General features: G+C 34.1%; 3 protein-coding genes across 3 annotated transcripts; 2 read left to right on the top strand and 1 right to left on the bottom strand.

The window, feature by feature from the left end:
• Positions 1 to 2,351: 2,351 nt before the first annotated feature.
• Positions 2,352 to 10,460, bottom strand: LOC126716007 (uncharacterized). The gene is made up of 13 exons (XM_050416914.1): positions 10,182 to 10,460; positions 7,573 to 7,682; positions 7,371 to 7,481; positions 7,182 to 7,239; positions 6,816 to 6,905; positions 6,355 to 6,449; positions 6,158 to 6,211; positions 5,708 to 5,845; positions 5,406 to 5,463; positions 5,190 to 5,304; positions 4,944 to 5,013; positions 3,012 to 3,083; positions 2,352 to 2,793 (listed from the first exon to the last, which is right to left on the bottom strand). Exons 1-13 carry the CDS (start codon positions 10,354 to 10,356, stop codon positions 2,677 to 2,679), a joined length of 1,263 nt encoding a protein of 420 aa, XP_050272871.1. The 5' UTR covers positions 10,357 to 10,460; the 3' UTR covers positions 2,352 to 2,676.
• A 1,553-nt stretch (positions 10,461 to 12,013) lies between these two features.
• On the top strand, positions 12,014 to 14,641 carry LOC126713523 (GDSL esterase/lipase 6). Its single transcript, XM_050413284.1, has 4 exons — positions 12,014 to 12,266; positions 12,754 to 12,899; positions 13,352 to 13,817; positions 14,153 to 14,641. Exons 1-4 carry the CDS (start codon positions 12,035 to 12,037, stop codon positions 14,395 to 14,397), a joined length of 1,089 nt encoding a protein of 362 aa, XP_050269241.1. The 5' UTR covers positions 12,014 to 12,034; the 3' UTR covers positions 14,398 to 14,641.
• Positions 14,642 to 25,016: 10,375 nt separating this feature from the next.
• On the top strand, positions 25,017 to 25,574 carry LOC126692630 (uncharacterized). The gene has a single exon (XM_050388307.1). The coding sequence runs from the start codon at positions 25,017 to 25,019 to the stop codon at positions 25,572 to 25,574; it is 558 nt and encodes a 185-aa protein (XP_050244264.1).
• Positions 25,575 to 27,995: the final 2,421 nt, after the last annotated feature.

The following is a 27,995-nucleotide window of genomic DNA, read 5'->3' as shown; positions in this document are numbered from 1 at the left end:
CCAAAAAATGCAGTGGAGCCCATGAATAGTGGCAAAAATAAGTTGAATAGTATTTTTGCTACTATTCATGGGTCCCACTGCACTTTTTGGCGTTATTCATGAGCTCTACTGTACTATTTCAACTAACTTTTACCTCTATATACAGTATTTTTAACAATAATTTTTCAGTTTCAGCAAAATAAGCAATATCCAAGCATAAATAAGGATTTGATCATTGCCTCTTTGTGGATCCAAGCAAAAATAAAATTTTGTTGGGTCATTTCAAAATAAAGAATAAACTAAAATTCAAATTAAATTAGTATGTTTATAATAAAACTAATGTCTATTCAATATTAACAAAATAAAATAATTTAGTTTAATACATTTCAACTCAATAAGACTTTATTATAAGAAAAATACTAAAGTTATTACAAATTTTATTACATACTACTTATAAACTGATGTGGTAATATATATGATCGGTGAATTTTGAACACCTATTGTTGACAATATTCATATTCATTACATAGTTACAATAGAAATTAGAACAGTTAGTTTCGTACTTCACTAATAAACGAATTCACCCACTATTGATTTTTAAGTCTTTATTAGCAATTAATCAATGAAAATTCAATTTATAAAAAACAAATGGAACAAAATGGAGTTTATGAAAGAATGGAACAAATAAATCATAAATGTGTAGCACGCCCAAATGAGGTTATTTGGACATGCCAGCGTGCCCATAGGCATGCTTGTGTGCACGCTGCTTAGGCCATGGCAATCCAACATGCGCACGCAGCCAAAAGCCATGGCATATGCATGTGCACGCTACCTTGGCCATGACAAACCAACGTGGGCATGCAACTAAAGGCCATGGCATGCGTACGTGCACGATGCCAAGGTCATAGCAACCCAACATGAGCATGCACCCAAGGCCATGGCAAAATAGAATAAAATGAAATATGCATACCAACCTTCAATTTAAAATTTTTAAAATATGGATAAAATTGATAGTCCCCACCTTTGCTTCATTAAAATAATGAGGGTTTTTCTCGAATGAATGATTATGATTAAAATATTGAGTCTTTTTCTTGAATGAGTGATTATCATTAAAATAATGAGGGTTTTCCTCGAAGGAATGATTAGAAGGGTTTTTCTCAAATAAATGATTAGAAGGGAATAGAATAAAGCTATACCGTGTATATAACCACTGGCTTGTACATACAAACATGGTGTCCATGTGAATATATATATATATATATATATAAAATAATAAAATAAAATAAATTAAAATAAAAAAAACTTCTCTTTAGAACTTAAATAGTTTTTTCACTAAGTTTAGGTCTTAGTACAATATGGAGCTGAGCTTAATTGCATATATTATTACTGCCCTCAATTCCTTCATGGATGGAAGACATATGGGCAAGTTAAAATTGTTCACTTTTTTCTTGCTGGTTAGCCCCTACAAAATATAAAAAGTTCATAAGATAGTGAGCTGATTTATCTCATTGCATGTCCAGCTTCAACACCCTAAGTTTCACTTGTGAAATCTAGTTGAATAGTGGTTTCTATACAAATAAGAGACCAAGGTTTGAATCATATTTACACTAACGTAGAACAAATTTTGTCGATTAAAATATTCCTAACTCACGAAAATGATTATCATTTGCATCTTACTAGTTTTCCTAACCTTCCGCATCCAATGCCTATTCAATAATTTTGTTGAAAATGCATTAGTTGACTAATAACTTTTTTATAAAAAAAACTTTCAAAAGAAGATTGAACTAAAAAAAAACTTAGTGTCATTATAATATAGGCATTAATTTCCTTCGATAATATCAATTAGTAATTATCATTAAGTGCATAATAAGTAATATATGTTATGAAAAGAGACATATTTATTGTACTGACATGACTGGTACGAGGATGAAATCTCATTTCAATGATGTGGCTTATTTTTATTGGCCAGAACTACAAGTTCAGCAAGATTTCCTAAAAATTTCCCTATCTGAAGATAGCCAAACCATCATCTTGGAGCTGCTGGCATGATGGGTATCTAGGCCCAGTCCACATCTTTGTACTTTGTAGGATGATAGGCAAAATGTTATCTTCCTTTGATGACAATCAAATTTAATCATGTGGTTCAACTGCATAATTGATCCTGGCAAATTTAATGTCCAACGCCTAAGTTTTACTCATTTCTTTTACACCTATATTTTGGATTTTGCAAGAGAAAGAGAAGATTCAAAGTAACAACCTCCGTTTCATTGGAAATAGTCATTGTGTTACAGTCGGGTTGCAACGTGAAGATTAATACTAATATAGCCAAACAAAAATAAGATATTCTGTCATTCAGCAGAGAAGACCACAGGTAGAGTAAAAAAAGATAAAGTGTCACGAAATTTTAAATGAATACTTGGCAAATACAAAATCAGAGGCTTTCCACAGAAACCACTCAAGCATTTGAAAGAACACCAACTAGTAACCATGAACAATATTCATCTATGTGCAACTCCCAACATAATGCAGCAATGCACTGTTTTCTGTTGTCCATTTGACTTGGGGCAAAAAATTCTCTCATTTTTTTCTTTAAATATTTTATCCCTATACTATTTACAAATGATACAACACAAAATGAATCAGGACCAACCAAAAAAAACACCAGCATTATACACACAAGTTACATGATTCAACTTCTCATGGTTTATGCTGTGCATAGATTGATGTACGGACAGCTTGGCGAGAAGAAAGAGCTTTCCCATTAACAAGAACTTGTTCCAAGAAATCTATACGAATTGACTTGAACTGGTAGTGCTGTTCCAATATACACAGAAATAAAAAGAGACTCAGGAATAAGAATGGTCTCGTTATTTAACTTAGAGACATCAATTAAAGGAATAAGCATATTTTTATAGTTACCCCTAAGTTAAATAATACAATATTTCATGAAACAGAATGTATCAAAGCAAGTTAGTTTTTATATCTACGAATCGAAAGGCATGAAATGTCGAGAAGATTGCACAAGAATGTACCTTTTCCTTCCAAGAAAAATCAAAATGACGGAAATAAGGTTCCAATAAAGTTAGCTGATCTCCTTCTTTGATCTGTGAGGACAAGGAACAGTTCTAATATTACTTGAACAAATGAAAGACAAGAAGAAAACAACTGTTTGCAAATTACATGCAAGGTTGAGAACAAATCAATATATTTAATTTTTATGAATGATCACTTAATCCTTTCTTGACCTTATCCATGACCTCAGCATTTACAGGTGGAAGTAAAAGGAAGCCAGAACTTGAGAATGAAGTCATTAGAAAACTATTCGCTGAACCACACAAGAAAGCAAATGTGCCTTCAAGCACACGCATGCTCATGCACTCATGGAATCCAAGGATTATGGAAAGCCTCAAAACCAAGACATATTTCATGATGTGGAATGGTGTTGAGAGAAAATTCCACAGTAGTCTTAACCATTACATGGCCAGATTTGGCTGGTATAGCTGGAACATGAAGGTTTATCAAATGGTGAATCAAGAAACTAAATATTTATCCAGGAGTGAAAGTCACCCCATTGAGTTAGCATTCCAATCATCATCATCATCATTATAAGTAGTAGCAGCAGCATAGTCCTAGAAGTGGTAAAGTTAACTGGCCATTAATGCCAGTACAAGTCAATTTTTGGGACCAAGACTTTGTTTTTGTGATTGATAAGTTACACACTTCCAAATGGTTTTGAACCCACAACCTTAACCTCCACTCATTCTTGAAAATTGAAATAATTAAGACAGACTACAATAAAAACAAAGAAAAAAGAGGACTAAAAAATCTTTTTTTGGTTTGTGTGGTAGCTGTCATGTCTCCACCATGTCTTCAATAAAGAATCAAAATTTTCCAACCGACAAGTCATGGACATGCAGGCAACCAATAATAGTAGCATTCCGTTTAGGCACATAAACCAATACATAGCAACCCTCAATTCCGTATCGGCCCGAATACCGGGCCATACCGCAGTGTTTGGGGAATTCCAGCCAATTCCTGCCATTTCGGACGAAAAATCTGTTTCATCTACCAATAGAATTTGAGCTAAGTTTTTTTTTTTTTTTGAACTTTAGGTTTTTGATAATTTCTTCCTCCCTCAAATCAGACCTTTTGGCCTCTCATTTCTGGCACTCTCCCTCTCATCTCTCTTGAACTCACCAACTTGGGCCCTCAGCATTCATCACAGCAAGTGACAAGTCACAATATCGAGTCTCAGCACTTGGCAAGCACAGCTCTCCCTCACTCTGGCAAGCTCATCCATTCCCAACAAGATACATTAGCCTGAGTTTCTTGATGGAGAAGACTTGGATTGGGGAAGTATCATGATGATGATAATGTCTTGACTAAGGGTCCTAAATTTGATCCTTAATTTTATGTTGATAATAAGTCATACTATTTACTTGAATGTCTTTCCATTGGATTTATCAATTATGTATGAGATTTTATGAACCTTATGATATTTTGTTTTCATGTTCTCAACTTTTTATTTTAGTTAATGCCTTAATGGCATGGCATGAACTATGTAATTCCTATATTTTTTCATATGTATTTACTTTATATATACAAGTATACGAACTATATATATAGCAGTAATCCAAAACGGAACACCAATACTGATATATTTTGTTCCAGTGGCCAGTCCAAAACAGTATTCAAAACTTCAGTCTGTATTCAACATGGACACACCGATGATTTTTCTGTGTCCATGCAGGTGGGAAGAATAACTCAAGAGTAGACTGAAAGCAACCTCAATGATCAATTTCATAGATAGAGAAGTTCTTTCCACCAGATTATATGGAATAAACTCGTAAGATAAAAGGGTGCTTCATACCCCAACACCCCCCCCCCCCCCCAAAAAAAAAAAAAAAAACCCCCTTCTCCAAGGGAAAAAAGATATAAATTGAAACCTAAACAGTCAATCTTACCGTGTCACTGTGAATACCATATACTGATAGAATGAAGCATATTTGATTTGGATCACATAACAGATAGTATCTGCAGAAATAAAAATTTGTGGAGAGAGAATCATTTATCAACCACTAGACAATTCAAAATTTAGAGTTTTATTATATGAAATAGAAAATCTAAGACAAGTGTAGCAGAACCTTACATGAAATATTTTAATATCCAAATTAACAAACTAAGATAGAGTCATCAAACAGAAGACTTACAGGGGAGCAACATTATCATGCTTAATGAAGAATAGAACTTTTCCAACTACAGCTACTGCTTTGTTCAGACCATCTAACAGAAGATCTATAGTGGCTCTTTTGTATGAGGAATTCACTTTCAAAAGAACATGCAAAGTAATAAAAAAGATATCAGGCTCACTCAAGTCCACAATCAACCACAAACTCATATACATGGAGAAGTTAGAGGTACATTACAATTAACCGCAGCCAGTGATGATGATAAAGATGCAAGTCGTTTAGATCTAGCATGTCCCTGAAAGAAAAATCTTGTAAGTTCCAGCTGCATCTTTATAAATGGATATTTTACACATCTTTTTTCTTTTCTTTGGATAGGTAATTTATTTTGTGGATACTATAATGACTTCAGAATGACAACAATGTTAAAAATAACAATATAGACTTCAAAATCTTCTTGACTAAAAAAAGATAAAATCATGGGTGTGCAGACTTAATAAATAAATAAAAAAGACGAAAGACCCACTAGGGAGATGAATTACCCTCAACATATTCTCCAACTTGTCAAGAAGATTAACCACCTTTTGAACCTCCTCTGTAGCGTTGAGACCAGGATCCTTTAAAGCAGCAGCTTCGAATCCACTAAGGGCCCTCTCATAGTTCTCTAGATATTTGTTTACCTAAAAACAGAAGTTCCACCATATATGTACAGAACATATGAGTGATTGAACAGTGAATAGCCAGCAACAACATATTTATGCTCTTCATGTTGATAGAGAAAGTAATGGGGCATAAAAGAGCATGAACTCTGAATACAAAAAGGACATTAAGTCCTCACAAACAACAACAACAAAGTCTTATTCCCAAAAGTTGGGGTCAGCTATGGATTCTCGGTCACATGAAGTCTTTTTCTCCAACATGAAGTCCTCACCAACATGAATCAGAATACACACACACAGAGAGAGAGAGAGAGAGAGAGAATTGAAACTTACAGTAGCACAGTTAAAATAGAGATCTGGATTGGACTTCATTCTATCATCTTTCTCCTGATATAATATAAGAAATGACAACAAACCCTTTATATAATAGAATATGAGAGAAAATTCAACATGCTTGGCAAACCATTATCATGAGAAAATCATCTTGAACCAGAAAATTCCTAGGGAAAGTTCTTACGCTGCAGACTTACAGCATTTTGGTATGCTTTTGAAGACTGCCGAAGTTTGCTGTGATCCCAAGCTCCAGTCACAAAGAAGCTTGTAAGGCAAGCATTTCCAAGGTTGTCTATCAATAAAATTAACCATATTACAGGATATAGAAAAAGAAGCAGATGGAATGAATAAGCATTCTGTCAGATTTTCAAGAAAACTAAGTAACTAGAAAATAATAACAGCAGCTTAATGCAGAAAGAGACATCAAATTTGTGTACTTCTGTCCCAGAATTAATATATATGCATGTGCAGCATGATGAGCAATTTGCCAGGTATATTACAATGAAGCTAGCCAGATCAAAGATGACCAAAAATCACAAGTAAATTATATGTTTTAAGTCAATACCGCATTGTCATGTGTATTGCAATGTGTCACATGCATATCACATTTATACAAAGTCGTTATATTGTGATAATGGTAGCATTAAAAAATTCTTACACCAAGAACTCCCATCCTTGACATCCAAAGTAATAGCTTCCTTAGCATGTTGAATGCTTTCCTCGACAAGTTCTGCCTCATTCTCAGTTCCTACAAAAGGGGTAATTATAAAAATAAGGTTTCTCTTCTGACTTGTACACTTAAAAAATAGAAATTTCTATCAAATTTATCCCATTAACAGTTCTCTTTTTCTTTCCTTTTTTTTTTTTGGTTATCATGCCCCTTTAGCCAGACATAAAGCCCCAGAAAGCCATAAGTTCAAGCTAAACATTCTTGGCTTCTTATTTATTTCCACAAGCACCAAAGAACCAAGGAAAAGCTGACTACAGCATAAAGTGGTTTCAGAAACAGGAAAAAAAGTCTTGCCTTGAGCCATTCTTCTTTCAAGCATGGACAACTGACAAAGTATTTTTTTATTAGGACCCTGGATGAGACATTTATGACCATCTTTTAGTAACAGATATGAAAACAAAAACTTATCAGTAAAAAAAATGATATGAAACACAAAGGAAGGTCTGTTGGTAAGATCAACAGAAATCCAATATCAGCAATAACCTTGCTTAATGCAAGAGTGAAGCAGTTCTTTGCCGAAGATAGATCTCCCTTCTTCCAAATGCAGTTGCCTAAACACAGCCAAGCATCTGCAAGTGATGGATTCAACTTAACCTGGAACATGGAACAGCCAGATTTGAAAAAGAACTCAACTGGAGCACTACAAGACATGGCACTGTTGAACTAACAGTTTCTTCTCACTTACAGCTTTCGAGAGATGATCCTCTGCTTCCTTCCGATAGTCTGGAAATACATCCAATATCTTTCCTCTCAGATATTCATATGTTGCACGCTGCAAGGGTGATTTTCTTTGTTCTGCCCAAGGACACATAAAATTTCACATAGAACTAAATGAGACAAATACAGATGTTAGCAAATAATAAAAATTAAAAAAGGCCTCTTGGCCTAGTGGTGCCTCCAGCTCATCCCTATTGGGGTGAGCCTGACTTCCCCCAGCCAAAATAATAGTGATAAAAATAATACTAATAATACCAGTACTAGTACTAGTAATAGTAATAGTAATAACTAATAACATTGACAATCATTTAAGCAATCACCAAACTATAGTCAGCTGTATCATAGGCACAAGCAATGTAGAGTGCCATCCCATGTATGGATGTACTGCATATAATGATTTAGAAATTAACCACATACAAAATTACAAACACCTATCTGGTTACCATATATTTGAAATGCAATTATTTGGTTCACTTATCTCCATACAGCCAAAAATTTATATACCAGTCACCATAGCAAGACAACATCAAGCAAAATTCCTCAAGTTAAATGTAAAAAATTACCTTAAATTCATACAAAATTGGATCACCATACATCTTAATAGAACTACTGAATTGTACTGGTAGTTTTGTCTCTTAATACACTAGACATTAAATTAGAAATTCCCCAACAAATTTCAAATGGAAGCTGCCAAAAAATCATTATCACTATGTCTATAACCGAATAGAAATAAACAATTCGTCAAAAGATCTTTCACAATTTCCCTAGGTTAAATATGATCTATCAGGGTGCCTAGGTTTTCGAGCAAATGCTTCAATCAATTTATTAAAATGATATAAACTGGTGACAAAAACATGAGTATCAAGCATTGTGCTAATCCACATCAAGATGATAAAAAAGAGAATTACATATGCTTCCATCAATATGAAAGCAACTTCAATTAATACTGAAGCACTTAAAATGTATATTGAACATAATTTACGATATCATATTCATAAACATAAATAAATGAAATTTGTATACAGTTCAATCATATAAAAAAGCATACAGTCCTATAATAACCATGTAAAGTGTTTCAAAATTTGTTTGCCTTTGTTTAATGGTAAGTTACAGGAGTGGGTGGGACTTTAAATCCACAACATCACCTTTAGATTTTGTACAATTTAGTTTTTTTTTTTTTTTTGAAAAAGTAAGTTACCCATGCACCCTCACCCTCCATCCATTCTTATGGGAAAAGAAAGTGCTTCTTGAGCTATGACTCATTGGAAACCAATGTCAATTTAGTTAATTTTTTTTCACATTGATCTTTCACCAGTGGAAACCATTGTTTAGCATCTAATAAACAGTGCAAATAAGCATTGGAAAATTCAAATGTTCCTTATATGTAGTGGGAGGCCAACAGAAAATCTATATTTTCAACCTAGTTCAATTCCTTTATGAGTTTCTATGTCTTATTCTAACCCCAAAAGGCCAAAATGATCCACAAAAAGGATAATTGAGTAAGTAAAAAGTAATTAACATTTATGAATTAGTTTAAGAAAGTCCTTCAACTAACACTGCTTCCTTAGCCACCCTTGTTCATTATTATGGATAGTGAGATATATCTGCATTGAATGCTTGCAAATAGTTCGTACAAGTTTGCACACATTTAAGAAACCCACTTCAAAACAGGTTGGCGGTTCAAATAGTCAATGCCAAACTCAAACTTCCCAAATATAATTTGATAATTGGGGGAGGGGGAATTTGAACTCTGGATGTTTCCATTGGAAACACTAGGAGGTGTTAACCAGTTGCAATGAAAGGCTCCTGGCCAAACTCAAACTTCCCAAAGAAAGCAAGGATCAAATTAATTGTAGAATGTATACATGTGAATATATTCATTTAATACCAAGTTAACAAGAATGAAATAAAATCATCAACAGTACACAATGTGCAAACAAGCAAGTCAAAGGAAAAACATATACTCCTATGTTTTAGCGATTCTATCGTTCATTTTATTTTTCCCAAATCTGGAAAAGATGGGTTTATCTCAATTTTTCACCATCAATCTCTCCTTAACCCAGTTCCAGTTTCATCCTAATCACTACACAATTGTAATCAATCAAGCCTAGCATTCCACACCAAACTCAATAACATAAACCCCAAGATAATAACTTAAATAGCTAACAAATAGCCTAGTTTGGTCTATGAATGAAGGAAACTAAATTCAGAGGAACCTTGCAACCTCATTAGTGTTTTATACAACTAGTTGTCTACCTTCAGTTTAAATTATTCCTCAAATATCTTTGCTTAGTCTGGGAACACAGAACCCCAAAAGAAAAAAAATAATAAAACAAAACAAAAACAAAAACAAAAGCATTCTTGCCACCCAATAAGTCTTTTATACCACTAGTTGTCTATGTTTTCCAATTCTCAAAACAAAACAGCAGCATTTGCACAGTTACAACATTCCTTCCACCCCATTTATCCTCAATTTTCTCAGCTACCAAACAGGTTATAATACAGTAAACATGTTGTAACATAGAAAATAAGCAAGGAATCGAAATGGGTGTGCTGGAAAATAGAGAAAAATTGCACCTTGAGGAACGGAATCGAGGAGATTGAGAGCGAGATCGGATTCTTTTTGCAGTTTGGAGATTTTTTCATCTGGGTTTGTGGGAAAATACGTGTCTTGAATGTGGTAAAGATCTTCTACTGCGATTGTGGCTTTGCCCATTGGATCTTCTGCTTCTTTTGCTTGGTTGTTGCTCATCTTTCTTTCTCTCTGTGAAAATGCGAACTAAGCACAAAGAAAACAATGTGACTATGTGAGACTGACTGAAAGAGAGGGATGAGCATGAAACGCCGCGTTTGTTTTTGTCCGAGGAATTGCTGTCTTTCAGGTTTATGAAACGGTAACGTATTGTCAAACGTGATTTCAACTTTTTTTTTTTTTTTTAAATTTGTGATTATGATCAAAATAGATTTTACCTTTCCATTAAAAAATGAGTAAGTATTATCACGTTAGTTTATAAATAATTTATACTAATATTTTTAGTATTTTTCAAAATTATTAATCATTACTAATTTAGTATTGATTTAAATTATTAATAATGTGATAAAATTCATTCCACTTATTTCAAGATGTACATATAAGATTTTAGGAATCTTATGATGGAGTTACCTATAAATTTTAGAAGATCTTAATTCATCAAATGTATAATTGCATCTTAAACAGTGTTGGACCTCTCACTCTAATAGTTCCTATGGTAATTCAATGTTAATAAGGTTATTAAAATTTCAGTAACAACTTAATGAGTGCTTTGGATTCTATTGAATCTGCAAAAATATTCTTTAAAAAAATAAAAAACTGCATCTGCAAAAATAGTAGCAAATGTAATTTTTTAATAAAAATTTGTCATGATATAAATAAAGTAAATATGCATTCAATGAAACTCATATTATAATATATAGGATATAATGTTAAACAAGCAGATCATTTAAATTCAAACTCAAACCTAGATTTTTTTTTTTTTTTTTTTTTTTTAAGAAGAAAACCTAGATGTAATTGCAGAGGTAAAATCTTACTTCAATAAAAAAATTTACCAAACTATCTCAAATTGAGATATAATGAACCACCTATAATGAGTGTCTCTCCTTCCAATCCATAATCTATCAAATAGTGTAGCCAAAAACTGAAATTTACCAAACTAATTCTCTTCCCCCTTATCCAAACAATACGTGTCATGAACTACAGAAAAGAGAAAAGCCATTTCTCTTTCCATTTTTCATATCTCTCTCATATTAAGATACAAGATTTTCCTTTTTCACATGAGGAGTTAAATTACTACTTTCATAGCATTAGTTTACTTGTATTTTAATGCAAACTAAATGGAACTTGATGTTCAATTTCAATCTGACTGAAGTTTAAAGGTGTTTCCTAACTATTCCTATTTATAAATAACCCAACCAAAATATGCAAATTAAAGATCTTTCCAAATATGGATGTTTATCCTTATATTAGTTGTGTATGTCTAGTGTTCGCTATTTATAACCCCAGTATACAACTACAAAGGTTAGATCCTTTTGTTTTTGTAGTTGTACTCTGATTATGTAATGTATTATAAACTCGATTTAAAATACTATTATTATTTTCGTATGTATTCTAATAAGTATTACTGTCCACTAAATATATATATATATATATATATATATATATTCTTTCCATGGCAATAATAAAGACAGCTGAACTGTTTCTGGCACATATATTCATAAAAAGTGAGCAATGTAAAACGGCTATTCCATGCACTATGCTCGTGCATTCTGTTTTATTTTGTCCTGTCTTTTTCCTTTTTACCGAACGTGTCAACTTTTCTTGAAATTGTTCTCTTAAAACCCCTTAAATTTCTCTTGTTCTCTATGTCACTTTGATCAGGCTGATTTTATTTTACATGGAAAATCTTTTCCTCACACTTCTCTTCCTTACTAGTACATTATGCGTTTCAGTTTCTCCATACAATATTCCGGCAATCTTCAGCTTTGGAGATTCCATCTTTGATGCCGGGAACAACCACTTCATCAAAAATTGCACCGCCCAGGCAGATTTCCCTCCCTACAGCTCAAGTTTCTTCCACCACCCCACTGGAAGGTTCACTAATGGCAGAACAGTTGTTGACTTCATTTGTAAGTGGCTAGCTTCTTAATTTAGTTGCACCAAACTTGGATTAAGATCCTCTGGGGTTCTTAGAATTACTCTACACTGAAATTACAAAAATCCATCTATTTCAAGATGAGTTGATTGGAATTTACGTCGTCTATAATTTAAATAGATAGCAATTTGGTAGTAATCAACCTTTATTTAAATATTGATGACATGATAAAATTTAATCTACTTATTCCTGAATGAATAAGATATTAGTAGCTTTATCTTGGACATAGAGTTTTCCTAAGAGGAACTAGTTTGGGTATAATGTTTTTGTACATTGGACTAGTTGAGATGCAAGACATGTCAAACACTTGTTACATGTCCACATCTCAACGGATTCAGTAAACATTGAACCTAAGCTTTGTCGATTTTAAGAACTCTAGAAATTCTCAATTACCAAACTCATTTTGATTATTCTTGTTTGACTAATTTATTATTTCCTTTCTTGGTGTGTGAATGTGACAGCCCAGTTTATCGGTATTGATTTCCAGATACCATACCTCGAGGCAAAGATTGCGGTTATGAAGGGAAGTAGAAAGAGTTATCCTCACAATGGAATAAACTTTGCTAGCGCTGGAAGTGGTGTTTTGCGGGGAACAAACAAGGAAGAGGTAACAAAATCTTTTTCATTTGGAATAACTATGGAAGATAAAATGTTCTACCATCTGCATATTCCTTTCAGATCGTATAGACATATATATATATAGTTAGAACTTAAGTACAGTACAATGAGCATTAGGTTCTCAATAAAACAAACATTTTGTTATGTTGATCAATAAGATAAGAATAGTGTTATTCTTTCAAAAATAATTAATTGATCAAGTGGTTGAATTCAATTGAAAAACTTAATGCATTGCACTTAAGGTATTGTATTTAAATTTTACTAGTATTTATTTGCGCACCAGAAACTTTTAATTGGATTGTATTTATCTTCTTGACTATCAACCCCCCCCCCCCCCCACCCCCCTCACATGGTTTTACTGCGATCTTTTATTTTACTTAGCCACATGTAATTTACCTAAAGCTAAGCACTGTCATCTTTACATGCATGTGGATTGCATAGAGGGTCATCCCAGTGCAAGACCAGCTACAACAATTCCGAACATTGGTGGAGCAAAAATTGATTGATAAAAGTTTGGTCCAAAAGTCTTTCTTCTTCTTCGAGGCTGGTTCCAATGACATATTCAACTACTTCGTCCCTTCTAACCCACCAAAGCCTGATCCACATGCCTATGTTCAAGCCATGCTTGTTGAAGTAGAAACTTTTGTTGTTCAGATTTACAAGCTTGGTGCTCGTAAGATTGCTTTGTTTTCATTAGGTCCCGTTGGCTGTGTTCCAGCTAGGGCCCTCTTGCCTGGTGCACCGAATAATAGATGTTATGGAAAAATGAATGTGATGGTCAAAGAATACAACCGTGGATTGGAAAGTTTGGTCGAACATATGCACATTAAGTACCCACATGCAATTGGGGTTTATGGGGCAATTTACAACATTGTTCAGAAATTTCGTGCAAATCCTACCCACTATCGTAAACCTCTAAACTTTCTTATTTTTTACTCGTAAATTTGTTTCTTGCATACTTAAGAGTAATGGGAATGTACTATCTATCAGATTAAGATCTTTTATAATTCGTAGTGTAACTCCATTATGGAGTTCATAAAATTCTATTCATTTATTTTGAATTGAGTGGATTAAATTTTACTACATTAGCAAATGTTGATATTGTAATAAATTCAAAATTCTTTCATTCAAAAATAGATGGATAATATTCTAATTTGCCTTAAGAACCTAGAGGATCTTAATCCGTTTTCCATAGTTTCTCCGTGTTACTAATTCAATGGTTTGTTTGTTATTGTTGTCTAGGTTTCTCTGACGTAGGTAATGCATGTTGTGGTGATGGAACTCTTGGAGGAATGCTGCAATGTGGCAAGAAAGGCTACAAGATTTGTTCAAACCCAAATTCGTTCTTGTTCTGGGATTTTTTCCATCCATCAGAACATACTTACAAGCTTGTCTCAAAGGCTTTATGGGGTGGAAGAAAATCTCAAATCAGGCCATTTAATTTGAAAACTCTAGCCAATATCACCCTTCAATCCGATTTAGACTGATTGTCAAGTTAATAAATAATTAAATAAATAATTTTAGATAATTTGTAATTACGTTGGAATTAGTTTATCCACTGCAAGTGCCTATTTGAACCAATAGTTTTGTTATGAGCAATTACAGATCACACTTTTTGAGTTCATCAAGGCCCCAATGCAAAAAGTTACAGTTCATTTGTTAGGCCCAATACAAGACACGCTTGCAAGACCACATCCTGCAAGTGCAAGTACTTTTTTTCCTTTTTTAAAGGCTCAATTACAAATCACACATTTTGAGTTTAGTACATTTTCATTTTCGTTTGTATAATTTTGTAATTTTATTTTTCAACTTCTGTCATTATTTCTCATTTCATTCAATGTGGCAGTTCCATCCACCAGGCAACCTAGAGAGTTTTCTTTTATTAGGAGTGTTCGGAAAAAAAACAATTTTGCTTTTTGCTCTTTAGTCTTTGTTTCAGTTTTTTTCATACAAATAATCAAACTTTTAGTTTTTTGTCACATATTTAACACACAAAAATTACAAGAAGCTATATTTGTTGATAAATATTAAATAAATAAACTACTATAAATATACAGTTCTCAAACACACTCTAGGAGAAGTCGAATTTAAATTTATAAAAAACATATGTGATGGTTTCATGGAATAACTATTACAAAGAACCTAAAAGGCTAAAATGACTTAATTTTGATTTTTATTTCTTTCTTCCTTTTCTTATTTTTATCATTTCCCTCTCCAACCCTCGAGTCTCTATACTTGAGTTTGGGATCAAATGTAAACCATATTGTCTATAATGTATTCTCTTCAAAAGTTTCACTGAATCTTTCGTATTCATAATGTTGTAATTTTTCAAGATATTAAAATAATAATAATAAAATTGACTTTGGGCTTGGGCGGTGAACTGGTGGGTGAGGATTTCGACTGATGTAGTGGCAATGGGACAATGAAGGGTAGCATAGGGTGATTGAAAGAGCATGTGAAAAAGAAAAGTTTTCACATATGTTGTTGGAAGATGATAGCATCCTATTTTGTGAAGCCACAAATATGGGATGTCAATGTATTATTCATCGATTCAACATGTATGCACAGGTCTCTGATCGTAAGATTAATAAAGATAAGCAAAGACCTCATTATTCTTCAACCAAATCACTGAAGGGGCAATAAGAGAAGATATCTAGTGAATCATGTGTGCCCAAATGATATCCTAGCATGAAATATCTTGAGTTACTAAGGGCACGTTTGGTAGATTGTAATAAGCATTGTAATGTAATAGTTATTCCTATGGTTTAGCTATTCAATAGTTTGGTTATGTTTTTATTACAGGAAATAGTCATTCCTTATGAATAGCTATTCTTTAAATTGAGGAATAACTATTCCTCTCTAAAAGGGTTGTAATAGCTATTAGTAGATGTACTAATTTCTAATTTCTAACAGTAATATATTTCCAAATAAATAAACTTTCCATATCCACCTAACAATTATGGAAATAAAAAATCATCAAAAAATAACTCATCTCTCTAAATTTTAAAATATATTATTTTCTAGGAAATATATTTGTATGAATGAGATATTTCCTAAAATAGATCATAAGTTTTATTTTAATGTTACAACTCACAACCAAACTAATGAATAGGTTTAGTTATTCCATTACAACACCTTTTATTCCTAGTAATAAAGATTACCATTCCTGTTGTAATCCACATTTAGTGTACCAAACGTACCCTAACTATATGACCTATGGTGGATAAGTCAAGAACACAAACCTTAAATGGGATAAAAGAAAGGATAATGAAGAAGATCCAAGATGGAAGGAGAGCAATTTTTAATTGATTTCATTAATAAATTCTTATTATTATCTTAAAATAATAACTTTTTTAATGGAATTGAAGTTTAATTAAGATTATATAGTGTTAGACTTATGGTTAAGTGATTAATTCATCATTTCCTAACAATTTAAGCTTTTAGGACAATCGGTAATTTAACATATAGTATAATTAAAAGTACATGTAAATGGTTATTTGAATTGTCACATAATGGATTGAAGAAATTTTCCTCCAAATTCCTCAAAATTAGTTTAAAGACAAACTCAATCTGATCACAAATGCTAGGTTAAAAAAAAAAAAAATTATTTTTATTTTTTCCTCACTATTTTAATCAAGTACCACCACTCCCCCACCATTCAATAATTTTAATGTACCATGAAAAAAGAAATCTTATAGCTGTCATATCCAATCCACCACCTGACCACCAAAGCAAAGCCTAAATTGGGGTAGGACCTGGCTATCTGATAAACATTAATACATTAATTCCCCACCTCTTTTTGCTTTATAGATAATTGATGGCTTTTCATTGATTAATTACACTTATTATTAGATTGAAAATGTTGTTAAACCTTAAAAAGTCATGAATTTCGGTTGAATTTTCACTACAAAAAAAAAAAAAAAAAAAAAAAAATGAAGAGTACCTAATTGGTGGGTTCGAACGTTTGTTGCTAGGTAACAAGTAGGACACCAGATGATGATTAGAAAAAGTTAGGAATTCAGATTGAAGCACCTCATCTAAGAGCACAGTGCATACTGAACCCATCCCTTGTTTCCGTACATAGTGTTTTTTTATTGGTGTACACAGATTACACATGCCTGTCCACCGTCCAACTTGTGATAATCGCAAGTGTGAAACCCACCGACAAAAATTAATATTCGGAATTGCATTACTTGAAAATTAAAAATTGAAAATAGAAAATTTTCATTATCTTATCAATCCTAGTTTAAATTTTGTGTAGGTGGGGGATTTAATAAAAAAATTGGATCAGAACGAAGGTTACAACCAAATAAGGGTGGGAAAAGAACAATCTCTAGTGATGTAATAAGTACCTGAGGAAAATAAGAAATCATCTTTTTTAGTTGAGAAAAAATTAACCAGTGGGACTGGGCATAATTCATAAGCCTTCCAAAAATTAAATTAATATCGAATCCGAGAGAAGATCTTGAAGAAAAATTACAGAATAACAATAGCGGTTAAGAAAAAGCGTGCCTTATCATGATTTAGGAGAGGGGAATTATAGGTTTTTGTTACAGGTCAGCCTTAGTAAGAAGGCAAGTAGTGTCTTTCACTAAAAGCATCAAAATCATGGTTTCAAGTCCTTGAATCATTCCTTAAAAAAATAAAAAAGAGATGAAAGATTCCTACCAATTACATATCTTAGACTCGCAAAAAGTGAGAAAGTTGTATACTAAGTAAAGATTGTCTACCAATTACTTCTTTTTTGAAACACTTCTTCATATTAAATGGAATGATCGACGAATTCTTTACTCCAAATACACCAAGGGAGACCTTGTGCTAGTTAGCTTGATCATCCCGCAATCATGTTTGGTCAAGGCTGACTCTTGACGAGATTTAGTCGATGGATCGTGGGCTCTTCAACTTCAAGCCAATTAGAATTTTCTCCTCCAATGTGGTTACAAATCTTAATCAATAGTTCAATACTATATTTCTCTCTCTTAAATACTCCATTGATGTAGCATACTAGAATATCATTCTCTCTCTCTCACACACACATATATATATACTAGTATTATGCCCGTGCGATGCACGGCTTAGTAAAAAAACTTATATATAAATTATTATTATTTTTGATAATATAATCAAATTTAATAACAAATAAAATGGTAAAAATATTTTTAAAATTAAGTACATGGAAAATTATGATTTTTATCAACTTAGATTTTACCTTTTTTTTAATTAAGAATTTTTTATAAAGGATTAGATGAAGAATTTAGATTGTAATCAAATTAAGATAAAATTTGGATTGTAATCAAATTATGATAGAATTTGGATTGTAATCAAATTATGATTTTTATCAACTTCGAAATTATAGGAGAAGTTAAAATCATATAAATGTGTACTATGTTGTTGGTTTTTGTTTTTATAAAAAATAAGGTTCTTTTTACGTGTAGTATTATTATTATATGTTTTTTTTTTTTTTTTGCTATTTTCTTTTTAAGTGTAGTTATATCTGGTTTTTTTTTTTTTTTATTTTATATATATTATATATATCATAGAAACATGTACTATGTTGTTGGTTTTTTTTTTTTTTAATTAAGATTATTTTTTCAACTTTAACGTGTACTATGTACGTATTTTGTTTTTAGGTGTACTATATTATTTTTTTGTTACACGTGATAATATAATTTAAATTAAAAAAAAAAAAAGGATTAGATGAAGAGTCTATTGATTTTAGACTTTGTTGATAACATTTTAGATAAACACAACTGCTATAGTTGTAAATCAAATATTACTTTATTTCATTACTTGATTTGTCATATTTATCCAAAAAATATGTATATATCTATTCTTAAAATCTAAAAATTTATTAAAATTTCTGCAATTTGGTAAAGCCACTTGGCGCAACCACGGCGTCTAAGCCCAACTTTTATTATATATAATATATGATAATATTTTGTCATATTTATCCAAAAAATATGTACATATCTATTCTTAAAATCTAAAAATTTATTAAAATTTATGCAATTTGGTAAAGCCACTTGGCGCAACCACGGCGTCTAAGCCCAACTTTTATTATATATAATATGATATAAGAAGGAAAATAAGAGTTGCTAATTTTCCTTATATGTCCTCAGTACATAAAATAAAAAGTAAATATATGAAAATTAAATCTCATTTTCCTTTATCTGGTAGAGAGAGTGAAATCCTTTATTTATCACATCACACCCTTCAAAATCACTCTCATATCCCATTTCCTACCAATTAAGGTGAATTAAAATATGGTATTAGTGGAAGTTTCCACGTCATTCACTCTCTTCTCTTCCCTCTCATTTTCTCTCTTATCTTCTTATGTTTACACTACACATCCTTCAAAAGTACTCCCAGTTCCTCGCAATTGAGGAGAATTAACTTGTTGCATTAATGGAAGTTCCTTCATTCTTTTCTTTCCTTTAATTTCATTTTCACACTTAAATTCTTCTGTTTAAACATCGTTCAAATCCACCCCCATTTCCTCTCAATTAAGGAGAATTAAATATGGCCTCAATGGAAGTTGCCACATCCTTCACTCTTTTCTAAGTTTTCTACTTTTCTTCCATCTTATTTAATTTTCACACTTATTTTCTTCTTTCTACCGAACAAAACATAGAAAGAGCATACCCCACCCTCTCTTTCCTTTCCTCATTTTTTCCACCCAAGTCCTTTTCCTTCAACATGTAAAGTGTCCAAGACAGCCCCATGATAAGCTGGTTTTCTTGTCCGAGTTAATGAATAGGACAGCACGTCACACCCCCCACATGTATAGAAAGCAACAAAATCAAAGAAAAATACTCCATGAAAACAAAGGCAAATGCTACACTACTTTCAATTTTACCGTAACAATTTTACAAACTAACTTAACAATGAATGTAATATATATTTAAAGCTAAAAGGCCCAAAACTGAGCGAAAGAGTCTAAATTCAATTAGATTCTAAATAGGATTTCAATTGGATTCTAATTTTATATTATGTCCGATCTGATTTTTTAACTTTTATGACAAATAAATTATTGGCTACAAAGATCAAAGAACCCAAATCAAACTAGATTCTAAATTATATATATATATATATATATATATATATGAAAGAAACCATTACATATTTTAGAAACATATAGCTTAAAAAAAGGTGTAAGTTGTAACTCTTACACCTTATATAATTTAAACTTATGTATGTGCGTTGTGAGGACACGATTTGTAACGACCCATAATAGTATTGGGTTCGCACGTAAAAAGGCCCAAACAATATCATTTATAGAGCGTGGGTTTGAAAGGCTAGGCCTTGGTCACCAAATGGTGGGTTTTTCGTGGTGTTCATACATGATTAAGTCGTTTTCGCCCTAGGAGTCTTTCTCCTAGAGGCGGGCTGGGAGGCTCTGGTTTTTGGCCATTTTTCCCAGCCTCTCCTCTGGATCACTTACTTTTTCCTTTTATACTCGCATGTGTTCCTTATCCTTCGTCCACGTGTAGGATCGACTTTTCCCAGACTGATACTTGTCCCATCAGCCCATACCCAGAGTGGTTGGGGGTGGTTGTAAAAGCTGAAGAGTATGGCTCTGTCAGGTGCAGAGTATTGAATGGCAGTAAGGGCAGCTTTCCCTGGTCGTTATACTTTCTAGCATATCCTTTTCTATTGACCTAGATATTTTAGATTTTTTCCAAGCTGCTCCTATACCGTTTTTGCCCTTCCTCTGGTGAGACCTCGGACATGCCGAGGACCGAGTCGTCCTCGGCTATGTCCCAAGACTATTTTGTAGTGGTATTACCGAGCCTGGGCTATAACCTTCCTCGGCTCGGGCCTTTGGGCCCCAACGAATAAATGGGCCTGGCCCACAAATTATTGGACCCCACAATAGCCCCTCAAAACCCTGTTGTCCGACCTTTTAGTTGGAGAGGGGGGTTTTGGTAATACCAAGCCTTTATTACAGTTCGTTTAACTCGGTCTTTCATTAATGTTGGCGTTTCTCCATCTACCCAGGAAACATACCGGGCCACGAGACATCCCTCTGAATTCATTTACAATGCATTCCTGCCGTTTGGTTATCCAAAACGTGCCTTTAATGATTTCCCTTTACGAGACCATTTAAATTCGACGGTTATTGACGGTGTGGGGAAGTGGAACGTGTATATTTCTCGTTTACAGATCTTCTTGGAAATCTGAACAGATTAAATATCTTCCGTTTTGCCCTTCATATAAGAAGAAAATGCAAGAGGTTATTTCTCTTGTACAGAGACCCTTTTAATCCTTCTGAAATTTGAAAACCCTTTGCCTCCTCCAGAGTTTTACTTTATCCGCTAGTGACACTTTAAATTGTAATACGTTCAAGATAGGAGTAGGTAATGAAGGAGCCATACCCTTCCCAAGAATACCATGTTCTTGTGACGTTAAAAATGGCTCGGTCAGGGCAGGGATGGCAGAGACTCAAGATACCTCTCCTTCTCCTTTCAGCCAAAATCCGAAGCAGGGGTTCGTCACGTCAAACTTTTGGTGCGATTGAGCTGGGGTCACACATTATCAGTACCAGCCGCTCTCTTATGAGCATATCTAACATGGCACCAGCGTGTTAGGAGCCAAGACTGACGCAGGGACAAAGTATCCCTGCTTCTTCCTCTCTTCCTTCACTGGTGCCTCCTTTTGCCTCTCTTTCTTCTTCTTTCCACCACCAGATCCATCCTGATGCTTTTCCTTCTTCCTCTTCTTCTCCTCTCCCACCGAGGAAGGTCCTCCTCTCAATATGGGCGTCGATGGGATAGAGTTTGGAAAGACTTGGGAGCAGAGCTTGAAAAGATTTCTGGCTGTTCGTTTTTTTTTTTTTTTTATTGCTTTTGTAACTCGTTTTCTATATAGGCTTGTTTAAGCCCTTCATTGTACGCTGTAATACCTCTTTATGTTAATAAAAGTCACCATTGCTTTATTTCGCATATTCTATCTATTCTTTTTCAAATGGTTATGTCGTAAGCAGACGTACTACTTTGTGACTTCTCTTTTATTTCTATACTCTGAACAACGCTTAGGGCCAAAATCCCCGTTAATAAAAAGATCTTGTCCCGTGCTTATCGAAACTATCCGACATAATAATGCCGATTTGAACAAATGATATAAATCCTTACTCAGAAGAAAAGAAAAAGATGTTATGATAAGCTTATTAGAGTTGTCTGGCATAATAACGCCGACCTGAGAAAACAATACTTAAAACCGAAACCCCTTACTAAGAAAAAAGATGTTATTATGAATTTATTAGAGGTATCATGTATAACAAGACCGACCTGAAAAAAGGGATTGTATACCCCCAATTTGGACGAGGTGATGGCTGAATGCTTGATGCCACGTAGGAAATTATCATCCAAGGATAAATAACCCAAAAATATACAACCCCGGTAGGTTGCTGAGTAATAAGGCATTTCGCCCTCTTCCCAATAACTCTCATTGCCTTAACATTTTCTGGTATTTGGTCCGAGAGCTGAGTGACTTAGAATTTTTCTTAAGTAGTTGACTTCTCTAAGTAGTTGGTTTCCCCATAGGTTTGAGTCCGAGGACCATGCAATACCTTGGTTCTGTCCAAAACTCAGTTTTTTCATCTAAGTAGTTGGTTTCCCCATAGGTTTGAGTCCGAGGACCATGCAATACCTTGGTTCTGTCCAAAACTCAGTTTTCTCATCTAAGTAGTTGGTTTCCCCATAGGTTTGAGTCCGAGGACCATGCAATACCTTGGTTCTGTCCAAAACTCAATTTTCTCTTCTAAGTAATTGGTTTCCCCATAGGTTTGAGTCCGAGGACCATGCAATACCTTGGTTCTGTCCAAAACTCAGTTTTTTCATCTAAGTAGTTGGTTTCCCCATAGGTTTGAGTCTGAGAACCACGCAATACCTTGGTTCTGTCCAAAACTCAGCTTTCTCATCTAAGTAGTTGGTTTCCCCATAGGTTTGAGTCCGAGGACCATGCAATACCTTGGTTCTGTCCAAAACTTGATTTTTAATATAGTTGGGGGAAATAACCCCTCAGCTATGGCATGGGACCTTGGTTTTAGGGGACTTAGCTCCTCGGCCAAGCCCCTAGAACCACCCGTGCGGCTGACGCCACGAAGCGCAGCCCCTAGTAAAGAAACATAGCCCCTAGTGGAACTTTACGCTAGAACACTACAACCGGTCGTTAGAAATGACAAGAGAACTGTCTCGACCTACCGCCTATGCTAACACACAAGCCTTTCCCACAGACGGCGCCAATTGTGAGGACACAATTTGTAACGACCCATAATAGTATTGGGTTCACACGTAAAAAGGCCCAAACAATATCGTTTATAGAGCGTGAGTTTGAAAGGCTAGGCCTTGGTCACCAAACGGTGGGTTTTTCGTGGTGTTCATACATGGTTAAGTCGTTTTCGCCCTAGGAGTCTTTCTCCTGGAGGCGGGCTGGGAGGCTCTAGTTTTTGGCCATTTTTCCCAGCTTCTCCTCTGGATCGCTTACTTTTTCCTTTTATACTCGCATGTGTTCCTTATCCTTCGTCCACGTGTATGATCGACTTTTCCCAGACTGATACTTGTCCCATCAGCCCATACCCAGAGTGGTTAGGGGTGGTTGTAAAAGCTGAAAAGTATGGCTCTGTCAAGTGCAGAGTATTGAATGGTAGTAAGGGCAGCTTTCCCTGGTCGTTATACTTTCTAGCATATCATTTTCTATTGACCTAGATATTTTAGATTTTTTCCAAGCTGCTCCTATACCGTTTTTGCCCTTCCTTCTAGTGAGACCTCGAACATGTCGAGGACCGAGTCGTCCTCGGCTGTGTCCCAAGGCTATTTTGTACTGGTATTACCGAGCCTGGTCTATAACCTTCCTCGGCTCGAGCCTTTGGGCCCCAACGAATAAATGGGCCTGGCCCACAAATTATTGGGCCCCACATGCGTAATTGTAACTATTTTTAATTATACTTGTGTATATATACATCGTTATATACTAGTTAGTATAAATTTAACAACATAATATAATATTATAATGTTTGATTCTTTTTTTTTTTTTTTTTTTCTGTCATGTCAATTTGTAAATTTTATGTAATAAAATATTTAATATTCTTAACATCACTCATAGGATAATATATTATCTTATATAGCATGATTTTATTGGAAAAAGCATTTTGTATCAAATGATACCATGTCATCCGTATCAAAATCAAATAAATAAGAGACGTGTGTAGAAATAACTACCTACTAACACGTGTCTTTCTTTTGTTAGTGAAGTAGTTATTTTTTTTCCTAATATGTCTCACACTTATTTGATTTTGCTACCGCTAATATAGTATCCTATAATACCAAAATATTTTCTCGTTTTATAGAGTAGTAAGAATACCATGCGCTACCATGGTTTTGTAATACTAATTAAATTTTAGTCCACTATAATTTCAGGATTATCCGCTAAGCCTAACATATAACTTGTATTGACTTACTTGTAAGTCGTAACACACAATTCTAGATAGCAAAAATGTAACGGTTAAGGACATTTCATTATCGACATAGACCATCCAACCGAACCACACGTATACTTTGCTTCATCTTTCTCTCTTTACATCATTTAATGTTTTTCACTTTCTTTCCAATTTTAACAACCGGTAAACAAACGACAAAGAAGATTATTCAAAGTTCAACCCCTTTTCCTTTCTAGTAGTAACCCACTCACCTCACCCAGCTAAGAGGCTTCAGAACCAAAGGCCCCACACGCAATTCCACAGCGAAATTTCGCTTGACAACTAGACGCTGATAACACATGAAATTTCGCCAACTTTTCTCCGTCCTTCAAGCCCCAAACGCGTATTCACAAATCACAAACAATCACAGCCCTTAAAAAATCAAACACAAACAAAAGCCAAAAACCCACCACACTGTCACTAGCCCACCACACGTATACTACTTTAACCTTCTCTCTCACGCACATTTTTTATTTTTACACTCTTTCATTTTTCTATATCAAATATTCCGGCTGCCATTGACTCACTCATTCTTCCTATATATATAGTATAACCATTCCCAACAAATCCCAAAACCAATTTTCTAAGCAAACCTCTCTAAATACTTTAGCTTTTTTTTTTGGTTTACAAATGGGGAACTATGTTTCATGCACCCTTGCGACACCTTTGATCAAGAGCAACAAGGCAGCGAGAGTGGTCTTTCCTGGTGGTGAAGTGAGACAATTCCGGGAACCCATCAAAGCAGCTGAGCTCATGTTCGAGTGCCCAAACTTCTTCTTAGTAAACTCTCAATCCCTTCACATTGGCCGGAGGTTCTCCGCCCTCGGCGCCGACGAGGAAATAGAGTTTGGCAATGTGTACATCATGTTTCCTATGAAGAGAGTGAATTCTATGGTTGTTGCAGCTGATATGGCAATGCTTTTCCTCGTGGCTAACTCCGCGGCTAAGCGGATATCTTCCTCCGGTGGGATTAGTAAAATCCGGGTTTTGCCCGAGTCCGGCGACGGCGGCGGCGACACCCAACATGTGGCGGTGGAAGCTGATGAAGGTGAGGCTGGAGGGCCAAGATTGAATTTGGAGGGTATTGAGGGGTTTTCAGCACCAGAGTTTCAATACAGGTTATCTGTGTGCAGATCAAGGAAGCCCATGTTAGAGACTATAAAAGAAGAGCCAATTTGGTCAAGATAAGATTTATGTTTTTATAAGTATAGGTTAATTTTTATTAATTATGGGTAGGAAAATCTCTAATTTTTCTTGTAATTGATATATTTGCTCTCAAATTTTTGGTATGGGGACAAGTTATTGATTTGTGTTATACGTCTCTTGGTTAGGAAGAATTTCATTATCGAGTTGGTGGTAATTGAGTACTAATCTAGATCACCAATTTTGCACTTGTAAAAATGTCATATAGCGAACGATGGAATATATGGTGGTTGAAATGAGAGTTAATATATATATTTTTTCATGTGAATTTTTATATTTGTTCTTTTTGAAATGATCAAGTCAGATGAAAAAAAAAAAGTTAGGATTGTAATTTTATAAGAATTAATGTGTAACTTTGTGGTTATGCACAAGTAAAATTAAAAATAATAACAATTACACAGTTCAAATTATACCCCTTTTTGAGAAAAGGTTCAAAGTACACATGATATTCACTTACATCTTGTTTAAACGATATTGATAAGCTAAAAACAAATTGACCCCTTATGATAGATTAATTAATTAATTAACCAAGTTTTTATAATTAATCAAATTAACATGTAAATGCGTGGTAGTACAAACAAATCACCAATTAAATTAAGAATGCAACTGAAAATAAATAACACGGTGATTTGTTTACGAATGGGGAAAACCTAACAGTAAAAACCCCACTGGGTGATTTTAAAGTCACCACTCCCGAAATTCCACTATTATCACAACAAGAGGTTACAAGTAAAGGAATCTCAGTACCTTATACCAACTTACTGTTGAACCCTTACCCCAATACCCAATTGGACTTATTCTATAGTGACAATTTCTCCTTTAGATGCATGGCTCTTAGTACGTGACTAACCAATTGCGCGAATCCTAGTACTCGACTTCAAACACCAACTAGAGAAGATTGTTAGCTGCAAAGTTTTTCAATTCATCCACGATGAAGATCAAGAAGATGCTTATCACAAAACCTTACGGTGCACAAACACAGCAACTTCTTCACAAGAATGATGAACTAGAGCAAAACTGTGTCTCCGATCACAATTTGCTTGAACAAACTTTGCTCAACACTTGTGCAACTTGTAAACACTTTGACAGCCCTTAAAATAATCCTTTTATATGTCTAGGGTTGTGAGAAAAGAAAGTTCAAACACATAATCACGGATTATAGTCAAAACAAAACTAAAAATTTGTTTTTCATAAACCTCGACAGATACCCTATCTGTTGAGCTGCTGTCGAGCCACGAGGCTAAACAACTCTTCAAGCTCAATAGGTGGCTAACTGTTGAGCTTTAATGACAGGCACTTTGCAGCTTGAATCTTGGACAAACTTACATGGTTTCAACACTTGATCTTGAAACAAAGTTTTTTGAAGTATTAAACACATCTTAGATCTACCCAATTACAAGTAAAGTGCATTTTGTCAAAGGATTAGCCAATTATATTAAAATAGTGACATATGTTCTTAACAGGTGAATCACATATGTCCTAACAAATACATTTCTAAAAGAGCATGACTTAGATATAATACTTAAGTGCTGTTCCTTAGGTTCCATTTTTTAAGATTCTGTCATGTGAATTTTTTCTTATGAGATGGAAGTATATTTTTTAGTCAATAACCACATGACTGAATTTTAAGAGGGGAACTTAAGGAACAGTACCTAAGGTACTATATTTAAGTTTTATCCTTTCTAAAATATGTAAGGATTTCTCATTTTATATACATACATACATACATACATACATATATATATATATATAGATATATATATATATATATATGATTTAGAATTTAATTGAATTTAGACTCTTTGGTTTTTGCACCCAGTAATTCACTTGCTAACAATTAAAAAATTTGATAGATATGTGGCGCAAAATTGGAGTCTAATTGAAATTCAATTTAGAATCTAATTAGATTTGAACTATTCAATTTTTATACTAAATAATTATGTAAAGTTATGATTTACAACTATGTTTTATGTTGGTTTTATTCCATAACAAAAAGTGTTGTAATTGCTTTAATTTATTTCCTTGTATTTTGTGGGATTTTATTATATTGGGTTTAATTAGGGATGGCAATTTTTGCCCGACCCGCGGGTATCCGACCCGGCCCGACCCTAATGGGCCTGGTTTTACCCGGTCCGATTAGGAATAGGGTCGGGTATGGGTTTTAAAAAAAAAACCCGAAGCGGGTCCGGGTCGGGTCCGGGTTTTATAAAAAAATCCGAAACCCGACCCGGATATAACCCGATTAAAATTACAAAAAAGCCCCTATATATATATTGAGCTATAACTAACCCTAGCCCCTCATTTGTTCAGCAGCAGCTCCAGCTCGCCTCCCTCACAGCGCCTCACCCTCATAGAAGCACACTCAAGCTCTCATTCTCACTCTCATCCATCCTCACAGTCACAGCC

The sequence above is a fragment of the Quercus robur genome, chromosome 1 (genome assembly GCF_932294415.1).
Source record: "Quercus robur chromosome 1, dhQueRobu3.1, whole genome shotgun sequence".
Lineage (NCBI taxonomy): Eukaryota > Viridiplantae > Streptophyta > Magnoliopsida > Fagales > Fagaceae > Quercus > Quercus robur.
The sequence above is the reverse complement of the archived record's forward strand: the minus strand, read 5'-3'. Positions and strand labels throughout refer to the sequence as shown.